Raw genomic sequence first — 14,552 nt, 5'->3', positions numbered from 1 at the left:
AAATGCCATTATTATTATTATTATGGGGATTAAAACTGTGAACCCCGTGGGACAACCTGATCACCTTGTAACCTCCCCAGCGCTTAGAACAGCGCTTTGCACATAGTAAGCACTTAACAAATACCATCATTATTATTATTATTACTATTATTTAACCTCCCGGCCTGTTCTTTTACCCCCCGTCTGCGCCGGTTTGTTTGGTTTCTGGCCGTGCTGCTTGTAGGAGGCGAAGGGAAGTAACTTTCCCCTGCTCCCCCCCCGCCCCGGTGCTTTGTGTTTTGGTGTTTATTAAGTGCTTATTATGTGCCAGGCACTGTACTAAGCGCTGGGATTCAAGATAATCAGGTTGGACACGGGCCCTGTCCTACACGGGACTCAGTCTTCATCTCCATTTCACAGTTGAGGGAACTGAGGCCCGGAGAAGGGAGGTGACTTGCCCAAGGTCTCAGAGCAGATAAGACAGAGGGATTGGGTTCAAATCCTCTAGGCTGAAAACCCATCGTGGACGGGGGATGCGTCCGTTCAATTGTTCTAGTGGACTCTCCCAAGCGCTTAGTACGGTGCCCTGCACACGATAAGCGCTCAGCAAATACCGTCAACTGGCTGACTCCACCGCTCGTCTGCCGTGTGATCCTGGGCAAGTCGCTTCCCTTCTCTGGGCCTCAGTTATCTCGTTTGTAAAATGGGGGTTACAGCTGTAAATCCCACGTGTGACAGGGACTGCTATCAACCTGCCAACCTCGTATAATAATAATAATAATAATAATAATGGCATTTATTAAGCGCTAACTATGTGCAAAGCACTTTGGGGAGGTCCCAACGTGACGAGGTTGTCCCACGGGGGGCTCGCAGCCTTCATCCCCATTTTCCAGATGAGGGGAACTGAGGCCCAGAGAAGTGAAGTGACTTGCCCAAAGTCACACAGCTGGTAATTGGTGGAGCCGGGATTTGAACTCCAAAGCTCGGGCTCTTTTCCACTGAGCCACGCTGCCTCTCTGCCTGAGGGCTCAGTACAGTGCCGGGCACATAATAAGCACTTAACAAACGCCACAATCATTATTATTACTACCCCAGCACTTAGTACAGTGCTTCGCACAAAGTGCTTAACAAGCGCCATTTAATAATTGTTGCCAACTTGTACTTCCCCCTTAGGCCAGTGCTCTGCACACAGTAAGCGCTTAACAAACGCCACAATTATTATTATTACTATCCCAGCACTTAGTACAGTGCTTTGCACAATGTGCTTAACAAGCGCCATTTAATAATTGTTGCCAACTTGTACTTCCCACTTGGGCCAGTGCTCTGCACATAGTAAGCGCTTAACAAACGCCACAATTATTATTATTACTACCCCAGCACTTAGTACAGTGCTTCGTAACAAGCGCCATTTAATAATTGTTGCCAACTTGTACTTCCCACTTGGGCCAGTGCTCCGCACACGGTAAGCGCTCAATAAATACGACTGACTGAATGACTGAATGACTGAATAATAAAGGTGGGGGGCACTACTAGGCGCCTCCCCTCTGTCCCCAGCGCTTGTCCGCGGCCCCCCGGGTGCAGCCCGGGAGACGCAGAGGGGTTTGGGGGTGGGCGAGGTGGGGCGGAGGGAAGCGGGAGTCCCAGGGCGGGATCAGGGGGCTTTAATGAAATAAAATATTACAAAACTACAGACATCTCTGGGGGCGGACAGGGAGACTCGGGGGTCGGGTCAGTTTCGGGTCTGGCCGTGGAGCACGATGTCGTCGTATTCGTCCTGTGGGGGGGGCAGAAGGGCGATTTGGACCCCGAGGCGGCCCCCACCCGCGCCCCCCACGGTCCCCCACCCCTCAGCCCCGGGGCCACTTACGTCCTCGCCGTCGCTGCCGCCCGGGCCGGCCCCCGCGGGGCTGCCGTCCGACTCGCTGTCCGTGTCGCTGTCGGCGGGCTCGGGGGCCCCGAAGTCGCGCAGCAGCTGGGGCAGGCGGGCGGCGGGCCGGCGGGCGGCACTGTAGAGGGGCGTGTAGCCCACGAACATGCGGGCGGCGGGGTCCGCGCCCCCCCGCAGCAGGCACTCCAGCACCGCCGCGCTCTGGGCCTCCACTGCCAGGTGCAGGGGGCTTCGCCCGCAGGTCGGTTCCTGGAGGGGGGCCGGGGGGGTGTCACAGACCCGCCCCCACCCCACCCTCTGCCCTGGGGCCCCAAGCAATAACGATAACGATACCCTCTGTACTTCCCAAGCGCTTAGCCCAGTGCTCTGCACGCAGTAAGCGCTCAATAAATACGATTGATTGATCGATTTGTTCATCATCATCGTCATCATCATCAATCGTATTTATTGAGCGCTTACTGCGTGCAGAGCACTGGACTAAGTCCAGTTGGCAACATAGAGAGACGGTCCCTACCCAACAGTGGGCTCACAGTCTAAAAGGGGGAGACGGAGAAGAAAACCAAACATACTAACAAAATTAAATAGAATAGACATGTACAAGTAAAATAAATAGAGTAACAAATATGTACAAACATATATACATATATACAGGTGCTGTGGGGAAGGGAAGGAGGGGTGGAGAGGGGGTGTTAAGCGCTTACTACGTGCCAAGCACTGTTCTAAGCGCTGGGTGGGGGTTGGTTATGTTACCAACTTGGACTTCCCAAGCGCTTAGTCCAGTGCTCTGCACACAGTAAGCGCTCAATAAATACGATTGATGATGATGATGCAAGGCGATCAGGTTGTCCTACGGGGGGGGCTCACAGGCTTCACCCCCATTTTCCAGGTGAGGGACCTGAGGCCCGGGGAAGTGAAGCGACTTGCCCAAAGCCCCACGGCCGACGGGTGGCGGAGCCGGGATTAGAACCCGTGACCTCGGACTCCCAAGCCCGGGCTCTTTCCACTGAGCCGCGCTGCTTCTTTGGGTGAAGGAGACAAGCTGCCCGCGGTGAGCCCGCTGTTGGGTAGGGGCCGTCTCTCTACGCTGCCAACTTGGACTTCCCAAGCGCTCAGTACAGTGCTCTGCGCACAGTGAGCGCTCAATAAATACGCCGGAATGAATGGAAAGAAGAGGGGAAGGCCGATGGCGGGAGCGGGGGGGGGGGGGGGGGGGGGGGGGGGGGGGATTCCCGGAACGAGGAGGAGACAGGAGGAGGGGAGGAAGCCGGGAAGCCCGGGGGAGGAGAAGGGGGTCCGAGGGGCAGGGAGGAGGCACCTGCTTGTTGAGATCGACCCCGGCATCCCTCAGCAACCGCACCATCTCCAGGTCCTTGCGGAGCACGGCCACGTGAAGCGGGGTGTGGCCTAGGCAGGGAAGGGGGCGTCCAGTTGGGGCCCGGGGAGGGCGGGGAACAGGGCGGGCCAATTCCCATTTATTTCTATTTATTGTGACGACTTGACACCCGTCCGCGTGTTTCGCTCTGTCGTCTGTCTCCCCCTTCTAGACTGGGATCCCGTTGTCGGGTAGGGACCGTCTTAAATGTTGCCAAGAGCTTAGTCCAGTGCTCTGCACACCGTAATAATAATAATGATGGCATTTATTAAGCGCTTACTCTGTGCAAAGCACTGTCCTAAGCGTCAGGTTGTCCCCCGGGGGGCTCCCAGTCTTCACCCCCATTTGACAGATGGGGGAACTGAGGCCCGGAGAAGCGACTTGCCCAAAGTGGCGGAGCCGGGATTTGAACCCGTGGCCTCGGGCTCCAAAGCCCGGGCTCTTCCCCACTGAACCACGCTGCTTCTCGGTAAGGAGCATGTCTCACCTCCTCCAGGAGGCCTTCCCAGACTGAGCCCCTTCTTTCCTCTCCCCCTCGTCCCCCTCTCCATCCCCCCGTCTTACCTCCTTCCCTTCCCCACAGCACCTGTATATATGGATATATGGTTGTACATATTTATTACTCTATTTATTTATTTATTTATTTATTTTACTTGTACATTTCTATCCTACTTCTTTTATTTTGTTGGTATGTTTGGTTCTGTTCTCTGTCTCCCCCTTTTAGACTGTGAGCCCACTGTTGGGTAGGGACTGTCTCTATGGGATGCCAACTTGTACTTCCCAAGCGCTTAGTACAGTGCCCTGCACATAGTAAGCGCTCAATAAATACGATTGATTGATTGATTGAGCAGCCATTCTCGGCGCCGCTTCCCGGTAAGCGCTCAATAAATACGGCTGACTGGACGGACGGGGACGGCCGCATGACGGAGGGTGAGCGGAGGGTGAGCGTGGGACGGCGAGCCCGGAGCGTGCCAGTCTCGGGCGCTTAATCCGGTGCCCTGCACACGGTAGGCGCTCAGTTAGTAGGACTGCCGTACCCTGGTAGTTGGCGGCGTCGCGCTGCAGCCGCTGCTCCTCTTCCTCCTCCTCCCGGTCCCGGTGGGCGGCGGCCGGGGGGTCGAGCAGGGCGCGGGCGCAGGCGTGGCGGCCTTCCCGGCAGGCGAGGTGCAGGGCGGTGTTCCCCGCCCGCTCCGTGACGCCCAGCCCCGCCCCGGCGGCCCGCAGCTTGGCCGCCAAGGTGGCGTCGCCCAGGATGACCGCGATGTGCAGCGCCGTCTGCAACAGAGGTCTTCCCGTCCGGTCCCCGGCCTCCCGCGCTCCCCCTCCGGCCGCCGGGACCGCCGGGAAGCGCTTCCCGAGAGCCCACCTGGGCCGGGCTCCTTCCCCGGCTGCTTCCCTCCTCCCCCGGGCCCTGCTCGTAGAGAAGCCGCGTGGCTCGGCGGGAACGGGCCCGGGCTTTGGAGTCGGAGGTCACGGGTTCAAATCCCGGCTCCGCCGCATGTCTGCTGTGTGACCTTGGGCAAGTCACTTCACTTCCCTCATCTGTAAATGGGGATTGACTGTAAGCCCCACGTGGGAAAACCTGATCACGTCATATCCCCCCAGCGTTTATTAGAACAGTGCTTTGCACATAGTAAGCGCTTAACAAATGCCATTATTATTTGGGCAACTCACTTCACTTCCCTGGGCCTCAGTTCCCTCATCTGGTAGTATGTTTGGTTTTGTTCTCTGTCTCCCCCTTTTAGACTGGGAGCCCACTGTTGGGTAGGGACCGTCTCTATTATGTTGCCAATTTGTACTTCCCAAGCGCTTAGTACAGTGCTCTGCACATAGTAAGCGCTCAATAAATACGATTGATGAGGATGATGATCTGGAAAATGGGGACTAAGACTGGGAGCCCCCCGTGGGACAGCCTGATCACCTTGTAACCTCCCCGGCGCTTAGAAGAGTGCTTTGCACATAGTAAGCGCTTCACAAATGCCATTATCATTATTACTTTACTTGAACGTCCATTTCCCCCTCCAGACTGCGCGCGCCTCGTGGGTGGGGATCGTGGCTACCACCTCTCCCATACTGGACTCTCTCCTGGCACTTAATCAATCAATCAACCAATCAGTCGTATTTATTGAGCGCTTGCTGTGTGCAGAGCACTGGACTAAGCGCTTGGGAAGTCCAAGTTGGCAACATAGAGAGACGGTCCCTACCCAACAGTGGGCTCACAGTCTAAGTACTTAGTACTTCATTCACTCGTTCATTCACCTCCCCAGCGCTTAGAACAGTGCTTTGCACATAGTAAGCGCTTAATAAACGCCATCATTATTATTTTTATTATTTATTGAATGCTTACGGGGTGCAGAGCACTCTACTAAGTGCTTGGGAGCCTGCAACGAGCTTCCAGTCTAGAGGGAGGGGGGCGGTCGGTGCTAGTCGCCAACCTCTCGCCCGCATCCTGACTCCGGCCCGGAGCGCGTGCTCGCTCGCTCTCTTCAAATCCGACAGACGAATCCGACTCTCCCGCCCCTTTCCAAGCCTTCCTGAAGGGACACCTCCTCCGAGAAGCCTTCTCCGACTTCCTCTTTTCTCACTCCCTTCTGCGCCACCCCAACTTGCTCCCTTCACTCACCCCCGCGCCCCCCACCCGGCCCCATCCCTCTCTACTCACATCAGGCTCCCCTTTTTCTTTTTTTTGATGGCATTTATTAAGCGCTTACTATGTGCCAAGCCCTGTTCTAAGCACTGGGGAGTTTACAAGGTGATCAGGTTGTCCCACGGGGGGCTCACAGTCTTCACCCCCATTTTCCAGATGAGGGAACTGAGGCCCAGAGAAGTGAAGTGGCTTGCCCAAAGTCACACAGCTGACAATTTGTACTTCCCAAGCGCTTAGTACAGTGCTCTGCACATAGTAAGCGCTCAATAAATACGATTGATGATGATGACAATTGGCTTTTAGACTGTGAGCCCACTGTTGGGTAGGGACTGTCTCTACGTGTTGCCCATTTGGACTTCCCCAGCGCTTAGTACAGTGCTCTGCACACAGTAAGCGCTCAATAAATACGATTGATGATGATGATGAATTGGCAGAGCCGGGACCCCTTCCCGACCGGGAGCTCGCTGCGGGCAGGGACCGAGCCTACCGGCTCTGTCCTCTCCCGAGCGCTTAGTACAGTGCTCCGCAGGGAGTCAACACGACTTAACGCCCTCGGCAGAGCGGACGTGAGCCCGCTGTCGGGACCGTCCCTGTACGTGGCCAACTTGGGACTTCCCAAGCGCTTAGTACAGTGCTCTGCGCACAGGGAGCGCTCAATAAATACGACTGAATGAATGGAAGGGCAAGGCCTCACCTGTCCCAGGTCGTTCTGCAGGTCCAGGTACTGCGTCCCCGCCGTGTATTGGAGCAGGAATTCCAGGAAGGCTTCGTGCTGGTGAATCACGGCCAAATGCAAAACACTGGGGTGGGAAGGAGAGCCGTCGTCTTATTTATTTCTTTACGTTCACGTCCGTCTACCCCCTCCATTCATTCAATCGTATTTACTGAGCGCTTCCTATGTGCAGAGCACTGGACTAAGCTCACAGCTCGTTGTGAGCGGGGAAGGTGTTTGCTGCTTCTTATTTCGTGCTTCGCACAGCGCTCCGCACGCAGTCGGCGTTGGATAAATACGACTGAATGAACGACAGTAACTACGGTAATTAGAGAAGCAGCGTGGCTCAGTGGGAAGAGCCCGGGCTTTGGAGTCAGAGGTCATGGGTTCAAATCCCGGCTCCGCCGACTGTCAGCTGGGTGACTTTGGGCATGTCACTTCACTTCTCTGGGCCTCAGTTCCCTCATCTGGGAAATGGGGATGAAGACTGTGAGCCCCCCTTTGGGACAACCTGATTACCTTGTAACCTCCCCAGCGCTTAGAACAGTGCTTTGCACATAGTAAGCAGTTAACAAATGCCATTATTATTATTATTATTCTCTGGGCCTCAGTCCCATCATCTGGAAAATGGGGATGAAGACTGGGAGCCCCTCGTGGGACAACCTCATTACCTTGTATCTACCCCAGCGCTTAGAACAGTGCATTACACATAGTAAGCGCTTAACAAATACCAATACTATTATTATTATATTATTAATCAATCAATCAATCAGTCAATCAATCAATCGTATTTATTGAGTGCTTACTATGTGCAGAGCACTGTACTAAGCGCTTGGGAAGTACAAATTGGCAACACATAGAGACAGTCCCTACCCAACAGTGGGCTCACAGTCTAAAAGGGGGAGACAGAGAACAGAACCAAACATACCAACAAAATAAAATAAATAGGATAGAAATGTACAAGTAAAATAAATAAATAAATAAACAAATAGAGTAATAATTATTATTCTCTGGGCCTCAGTTCCCTCATCTGGAAAATGGGGATGAAGACTGGGAGCCCCTCGTGGGACAACCTCATTACCTTGTATCTACCCCAGCGCTTAGAACAGTGCTTTGCACATAGTAAGCGCTTAACAAATACCAACATTATTATTATTATTATATTATTAAGACTGTGAGTGCCCCCCGTGGGACAACCTGATTACCTTGTAACCTCCCCAGTGCTTGGAACAGTGCTTTGCACAAAGTAAGCGCTTAATAAATGCCATCATTAATTACGGTATTTAAGTGCTTACGACATGCCGGACCCTGTTCTTGGCACTGGGGTGGATACGAGGTGACCAGGTGGTCCCGCGTGGGGCCCACAGTCTTAATCCCCATTTTACAGACGAGGTAACCGAGGCATTGAGAAGTGGCTCGCCCACGGTCACACAGCCGACAAGTGGCCCCAGACACTAATAATACTAATAATGGCATTTGTTAATCAATCAATCAATCAATCGTATTTACTGAGCGCTTACTGTGTGCAGAGCACTGTACTAAACGCTTGGGAAGTCCAAGTTGGCGACATAGAGAGACGGTCCCTACCCAACAGCGGGCTCCCAGTCTAGAAGGGGGAGACAGAGAACAAAACCAAACATACTAACAAAATAAAATTAATAGAATAGATATGTACAAGATAGAGTAATAAATATGTACAAACATATATACATATATACACTATACACATACATATATATAATAATAATAATAATGATAACATTTATTGAGCGCTTACTATGTGCAAAGCACTGTTCTAAGCGCTGGGGAGGTTACAAGGTGATCAGGCTGTCCCACGGGGGGGGGCTCACAGTCTTAATCCCCATTTTACAGATGAGGGAACTGAGGCTCAGAGAAGTGAAGTGACTTGCCCAAAGTCACCCAGCTGACAATTGGCAGGGCTGGGATTTGAACCCATGACCTCTGACTCCAAAGCCCGCGCTCTTTCCACTGAGCCACGCTGCTTCATATATACACACATACGTACATACATATATACAATATATGTGGCAGATCTGTACTTCCCAAGTGCTTAGTCCAGTGCTCTGCACATAGTAAGCGCTCCAACAAGATGATTGAATGAATGGATATATATTGCCGATCTGTACTTCCCCAGCGCTTAGTCCAGTGCTCTGCACACAGTAAGAACTCAATAAATATGACTGAATGAATATATGTAGCCGATTTGTACTTCCCCAGCACTTAGTCCAGTGCTCTGCACACAGTAAGCGCTCCATCAATACAACTGAATGATTCACTTGTATTTGTATGAATTTATTTACTTATTTATTTTATTTGTGCATATTTATTCCATTTAGTTAATATGTTTTGTTTTGTTCTCCGTCTCCCCCTTCTAGACTGTGAGCCCACTGTTGGGTAGGGACCGTCTCTAGATGTTGCCAACTTGTACTTCCCAAGCGCTTAGTACAGTGCTCTGCACACAGTAAGCGCTCAATAAATACGATTGAATGAATGAATGAATGAATCCACCCATTGCGTAAGACGGTGCCCGGCACATAGTGAACGCTTAGCAAATACAATCATCATTAATGGCATTTCCAGGATGTCTTGCACGTGGAAGCAGCGTGACTCGGTGGAAAGAGCCCGGGCTTGGGAGTCAGAGGTCATGGGTTCAAGTTCCGGCTTCGCCGCTTGTCAGCTGGGTTACTTTGGGCGAGTCACTCCTCTGGGCCTCAGTGACCTCATCTGTCAAATGGGGATGAAGACTGGGAGCCCCCCGGGGGACAACCTCATCACCTTGTAACCTCCTCAGCGCTTAGAACAGTGGTTTGTACATAGTAAGCGCTTAACAAAGTCCATCATCATTACTATTAACATGACTAAATAAATGAATGAATGAGCCCGTCTCCATATTTTGTTTTGTTGTCTGTCATCCCCTTCTAGACTGTGAGCCCGCTGTTGGGTAGGGACCGTCTCTATCTGTTGCCAACTTGGACTTCCCAAGCGCTTAGTCCAGTGCTCTGCCCGCAGTAAGCGCTCAATAAATACGACCGAATGGATGAATGAATGAGCAAGTACCATAATCACAACAATGCCATCCTTATTATTATTAGATGATGACCTGATCACCTTGCAACCTCCCCGGCGCTTAGAAGGGGGCTTTGCACGTAATAAGCGCTTAATAAACGTCATTATTATTGTAATAATAATAATGGCATTTATTAAGCGCTTACTATGTGCAAAGCACTGTTCTAAGCGCCGGGGAGGTCACAAGGTGATCAGGTTGGCCCACGGGGGGCTCCCAGTCTTCATCCCCATTTTACAGATGAGGTCACAAGGTGATCAGGTTGGCCCACGGGGGGCTCCCAGTCTTCATCCCCATTTTCCAGATGAGGGAACTGAGGCCCAGAGAAGTGAAGTGACTTGCCCAAAGTCACCCAGCTGACAGTTGGCGGAGCCAGGATTAGAACCCATGACCTCCGACTCCCAAGCCCGGGCTCTTTCCACCGAGCCATGCTGCGGAGGGGGCTCAATCTGGGAAGGCCTCCTGGAGGACGTTATTGTTGGACTTCCCAAGCGCTTAGTAATAATAATAATGATGGCATTTATTAAGCGCTTACTATGTGCAAAGCACTGTTCTAAGCGCTGGGGAGGTCACAAGGTGATCAGGTTGTCCCACGGGGGCATTCACAGTCTTCATCCCCATTTTCCAGATGAGGTCACTGAGGCCCAGTGAAGTGAAGTGACTTGCCCAAAGTCACCCAGCCGACAAGGGGCGGAGCCGGGATTTGAACTCACGACCTCCGACTCCCAAGCCCGGGCTCTTTCCACCGAGCCACGCTGCGGAGGGGGCTCAGTCTGGGAAGGCCTTCTGGAGGAGATTACTGTTGGACTTCCCAAGCGCTTAGTAATAATAATAATAATAATAGCATTTATTAAGCGCTTACTATGTGCAAAGCACTGTTCTAAGCGCTGGGGAGGTCACAAGGTGATCAGGTTGTCCCACGGGGGGCTCCCAGTCTTCATCCCCATTTTCCAGATGAGGTCACTGAGGCCCGGAGAAGTGAAGTGACTTGCCCAAAGTCACCCAGCGGACAGTTGGCGGGGCCGGGATTTGAACCCACGACCTCCGACTCCCAAGCCCGGGCTCTTTCCACCGAGCCACGCTGCGGAGGGGGCTCAGTCTGGGAAGGCCTCCTGGAGGAGGTTACTGTTGGACTTCCCAAGCGCTTAGTCCAGTGCTCTGCCCACAGTAAGCACGCAATAAATACGATTGATTGACTAACTGACTGAATATATGTATATATATATGTATATGTTTGTACCATATTTATTACTCTATTTATTTATTTTACTTGTCCATATCTATTCTACTTATTTTATTTTGTTAGTATGTTTGGTTTTGTTCTCTGTCTCCCCCTTTAAGACTGTGAGCCCACTGGTGGGTAGGGACTGTCTCTAGATGTTGCCAATTTGTCCTTCCCAAGCGCTTAGTCCAGTGCTCTGCACACAGTAAGCGCTCAGTAAATATGATTGATTGATTGATTGACTGAAGGAGCGGGCCGGCGGGCCTCGGGGGTCAAAGGTCAGGAGCGGCCGGTCACTCACGTGTCCCCGTCCTCCGTGACGTAACCGAGGACGGCGGGGGCCCAGTCCTCCGGGGGGGGGGAGGGGGAGGAGGGGGAGGCGGCGGCTGCGCCCCGTCCGCTCCCAGCGATCCCAGCCCGCTGTCACACCAGTCGTCCACGGCCTCCGCCTTCCCCGCCATCCCGCCGCCATGGACGCCGGCCGCCCCGGCCTCACAGCTAGCTGAGGGGGGACGACGACGACCCTACCGCCTCCCGGCCGGCCGCACTTCCGGCCGACGCCCCTGCGTCACTTCCGCCCGGCTCCCCAACGCCAGCCGCCCGGCCGGGCACACTTCCGGCCGACGCCCCTGCGTCACTTCCGGCCAACGCCCTCCGCCCGGCCGGCCGCACTTCCGTCCGACTCTCCTGCGTCACTTCCGGCCCACGCCCGCGCCCGGCCGGGCCAATCGGAAGGCGGCGCCCGCCGCCGCTCCGCCTATCGCGTCCTCGCTCGGGGGCGGAAGGGGCGTGGCCGCCGCTGGGCAGCCTGGGAAGTGGAGTCTTTCTGCTTAGTAATGACAGTTGGCGGAGCCAGGATTAGAACCCATGACCTCCGACTCCCAAGCCCGGGCTCTTTCCACCGAGCCACGCTGCGGAGGGGGCTCAATCTGGGAAGGCCTCCTGGAGGACGTTATTGTTGGACTTCCCAAGCGCTTAGTAATAATAATAATGATGGCATTTATTAAGCGCTTCCTATGTGCAAAGCACTGTTCTAAGCGCTGGGGAGGTCACAAGGTGATCAGGTTGTCCATCGTGTTTATTGAGCGCTTACTGTGTGCGGAGCGCTGGACTAAGCGCTTGGGAAGTACAAGTTGGCAACATAAGAGAGACGGTCCCTACCCAACTGTGGGCTGTGAGCCCACTTCTAGACTGTGAGCCCACTGTTGGGTAGGGACTGTCTCTACATGTTGCCAACTTGTACTTCCCAATCAGCCAATCAATCGATCGTATTTATTGAGCGCTTACTGTGTGCAGAGCACTGGACTAAGCGCTTGGGAAGTACAAGTTGGCAACATAGAGAGACGGTCCCTACCCAACTGTGGGCTCACAGTCTAGAAGGGGGAGACAGAGAACAAAACCAAACATACTAACAAAATAAAATTAATAGAAGAGATGTGTACAGGTAAGATAAATAAATGAGTAAATAGAGTAATAAATCTGTACAAACATATATACATATATACAGGTGCTGTGGGGAAGGGAAGGAGGTAAGACGGGGGGATGGAGAGGGGGACGAGGGGGAGAGGAAGGAAGGGGCTGAGTGTGGGAAGGCCTCCTGGAGGAGGTGAGCTCTCAGCAGGGCCTTGAAGGGAGAAAGAGAGCGAGCTTGGCGGATGGGCAGAGGGAGGCCATTCCAGGCCCGGGGGATGACGTGGGCCGGGGGTCGATGGCGGGACAGGCGAGAACGAGGTACAGTGAGGAGATTAGGAGTGGAGGGTGCGGGCTGGGCTGGAGAAGGACAGAAGGGAGGTGAGGTAGGAGAGGGCGAGGGGATGGATGGACAGCCTGGAAGCCCAGGGTGAGGAGTTTCTGCCTGATGCGCAGATTGATTGGTAGCCACTGGAGATTTTTGAGGAGGGGAGTAACATGCCCAGAGCGTTTCTGGACAAAGACAATCCGGGCAGCAGCATGAAGTATGGATTAGAATTCCTCAACACCAACTCTCTCCTCGACCCCTTCCAGTCTGGCTTCCGTCCCCTACATTCCACGGAAACTGCCCTCTCAAAGGTCACCAATGACCTCCTGCTTGCCAAATCCAACGGCTCATACTCTGTCCTAATCCTCCTCGACCTCTCAGCTGCCTTCGACACTGTGGCCCACCCCCTTCTCCTCAACACGCTATCTGACCTTGGCTTCACAGACTCCGTCCTCTCCCGGTTCTCCTCTTATCTCTCCGGTCGTTCATTCTCAGTCTCCTTTGCAGGCTCCTCCTCCCTCTCCCATCCTCTTACCGTGGGGTTTCCCCAAGGTTCAGTGCTTGGTCCCCTTCTGTTCTCGATCTCCACGCACTCCCTTGGTGACCTCATTCGCTCCCATGGCTTCTACTATCATCTCTACGCTGATGACACCCAGATCTCCATCTCTGCCCCTGCTCTCTTCCCCTCTCTGCAGGCTCGCATCTCCTCCTGCCTTCAGGACATCTCCATCTGGATGTCTGCCCGCCACCTAAAGCTCAACATGTCGAAGACTGAACTCCTTGTCTTCCCTCCCAAACCCTGCCCTCTCCCTGACTTTCCCAACTCTGTTGACGGCACTACCATCCTTCCCGTCTCACAAGCCCGCAACCTTGGTGTCATCCTCGACTCCACTCTCTCGTTCACCCCTCACATCCAAGCCGTCACCAAAACCTGCCGGTCTCAGCTCTGCAACATTGCCAAGATCTGCCCTTTCCTCTCCATCCATACCGCTACCCTTCTCGTTCAAGCTCTCATCCTATCCCCGTCTGCACTACTGCATCAGCCTTCTCTCTGATCTCCCATCCTCGTGTCTCTCCACACTTCAATCCATACTTCACGCTGCTGCCCGGATTGTCTTTGTCCAGAAACGCCCTGGGCATGTTACTCCCCTCCTCAAAAATCTCCAGTGGCTACCAATCAACCTACGCATCAGGCAGAAACTCCTCACCCTGGGCTTCCAGGCTGTCCATCTCCTCGCCCCCTCCTACCTCACCTCCCTTCTGTCCTTCTCCAGCCCAGCCCGCACCCTCCGCTCCTCCGCCGCTAATCTCCTCACCGTTAGGCCTCGTTCTCGCCCGTCCCGCCGTCGACCCCCGGCCCACGTCATCCCCCGGGCCCGGAATGCCCCCAATCCCTCTGCCCATCCGCCAAGCTAGCTCTCTTCCTCCCTTCAAGGCCCTGCTGAGAGCTCACCTCCTCCAGGAGGCCTTCCCACACTGAGCCCCTTCCTTCCTCTCCCTCTCGTCCCCCTCTCCATCTCCCCCATCTTTCCTCCTTCCTTTCCCCACAGCACCTGTATATGTGTATATATGTTTGTACATATTTATTACTCTATTTATTTATCTTACTTGTACATATTTATGCTATTTATTTTATTTTGTTAGTATGTTTGGTTTTGTTCTCTGTCTCCCCCTTCTCGACTGTGAACCCGCTGTTGGGTAGGGACCGTCTCTGTTGCCGACTTGTACTTCCCAAGTGCTTAGTACGGTGCTCTGCACACAGTAAGCGCTCAATAAATACGATTGAATGAATGAATGAATGTAGGGGTTGGCAGAGGCGAGGCAGGGGGAGGGAGGGTTTCCGGCCCGCGCTGGGCATCCTGGGAATTGTAGTCTTTGTGGGTTTTGGTAGGCCTTCGGCCTGGAGGCC

General features: G+C 53.6%; 1 protein-coding gene across 1 annotated transcript; it reads right to left on the bottom strand.

The window, feature by feature from the left end:
• Nucleotides 1-1,625: 1,625 nt before the first annotated feature.
• On the bottom strand, nt 1,626-11,452 carry NFKBIB (NFKB inhibitor beta). The gene is given in 7 exon segments (XM_038767039.1): nt 1,626-1,753; nt 1,847-2,116; nt 3,183-3,271; nt 4,277-4,514; nt 6,581-6,686; nt 11,207-11,304; nt 11,307-11,452. Coding segments are annotated over 7 exon segments (906 nt in total). The 5' UTR covers nt 11,367-11,452; the 3' UTR covers nt 1,626-1,708.
• Nucleotides 11,453-14,552: the final 3,100 nt, after the last annotated feature.

The sequence above is a fragment of the Tachyglossus aculeatus genome, chromosome 26 (assembly GCF_015852505.1).
Source record: "Tachyglossus aculeatus isolate mTacAcu1 chromosome 26, mTacAcu1.pri, whole genome shotgun sequence".
NCBI classification, from domain to species: domain Eukaryota; kingdom Metazoa; phylum Chordata; class Mammalia; order Monotremata; family Tachyglossidae; genus Tachyglossus; species Tachyglossus aculeatus.
This window is presented reverse-complemented; position numbering and strand designations above follow the sequence as displayed.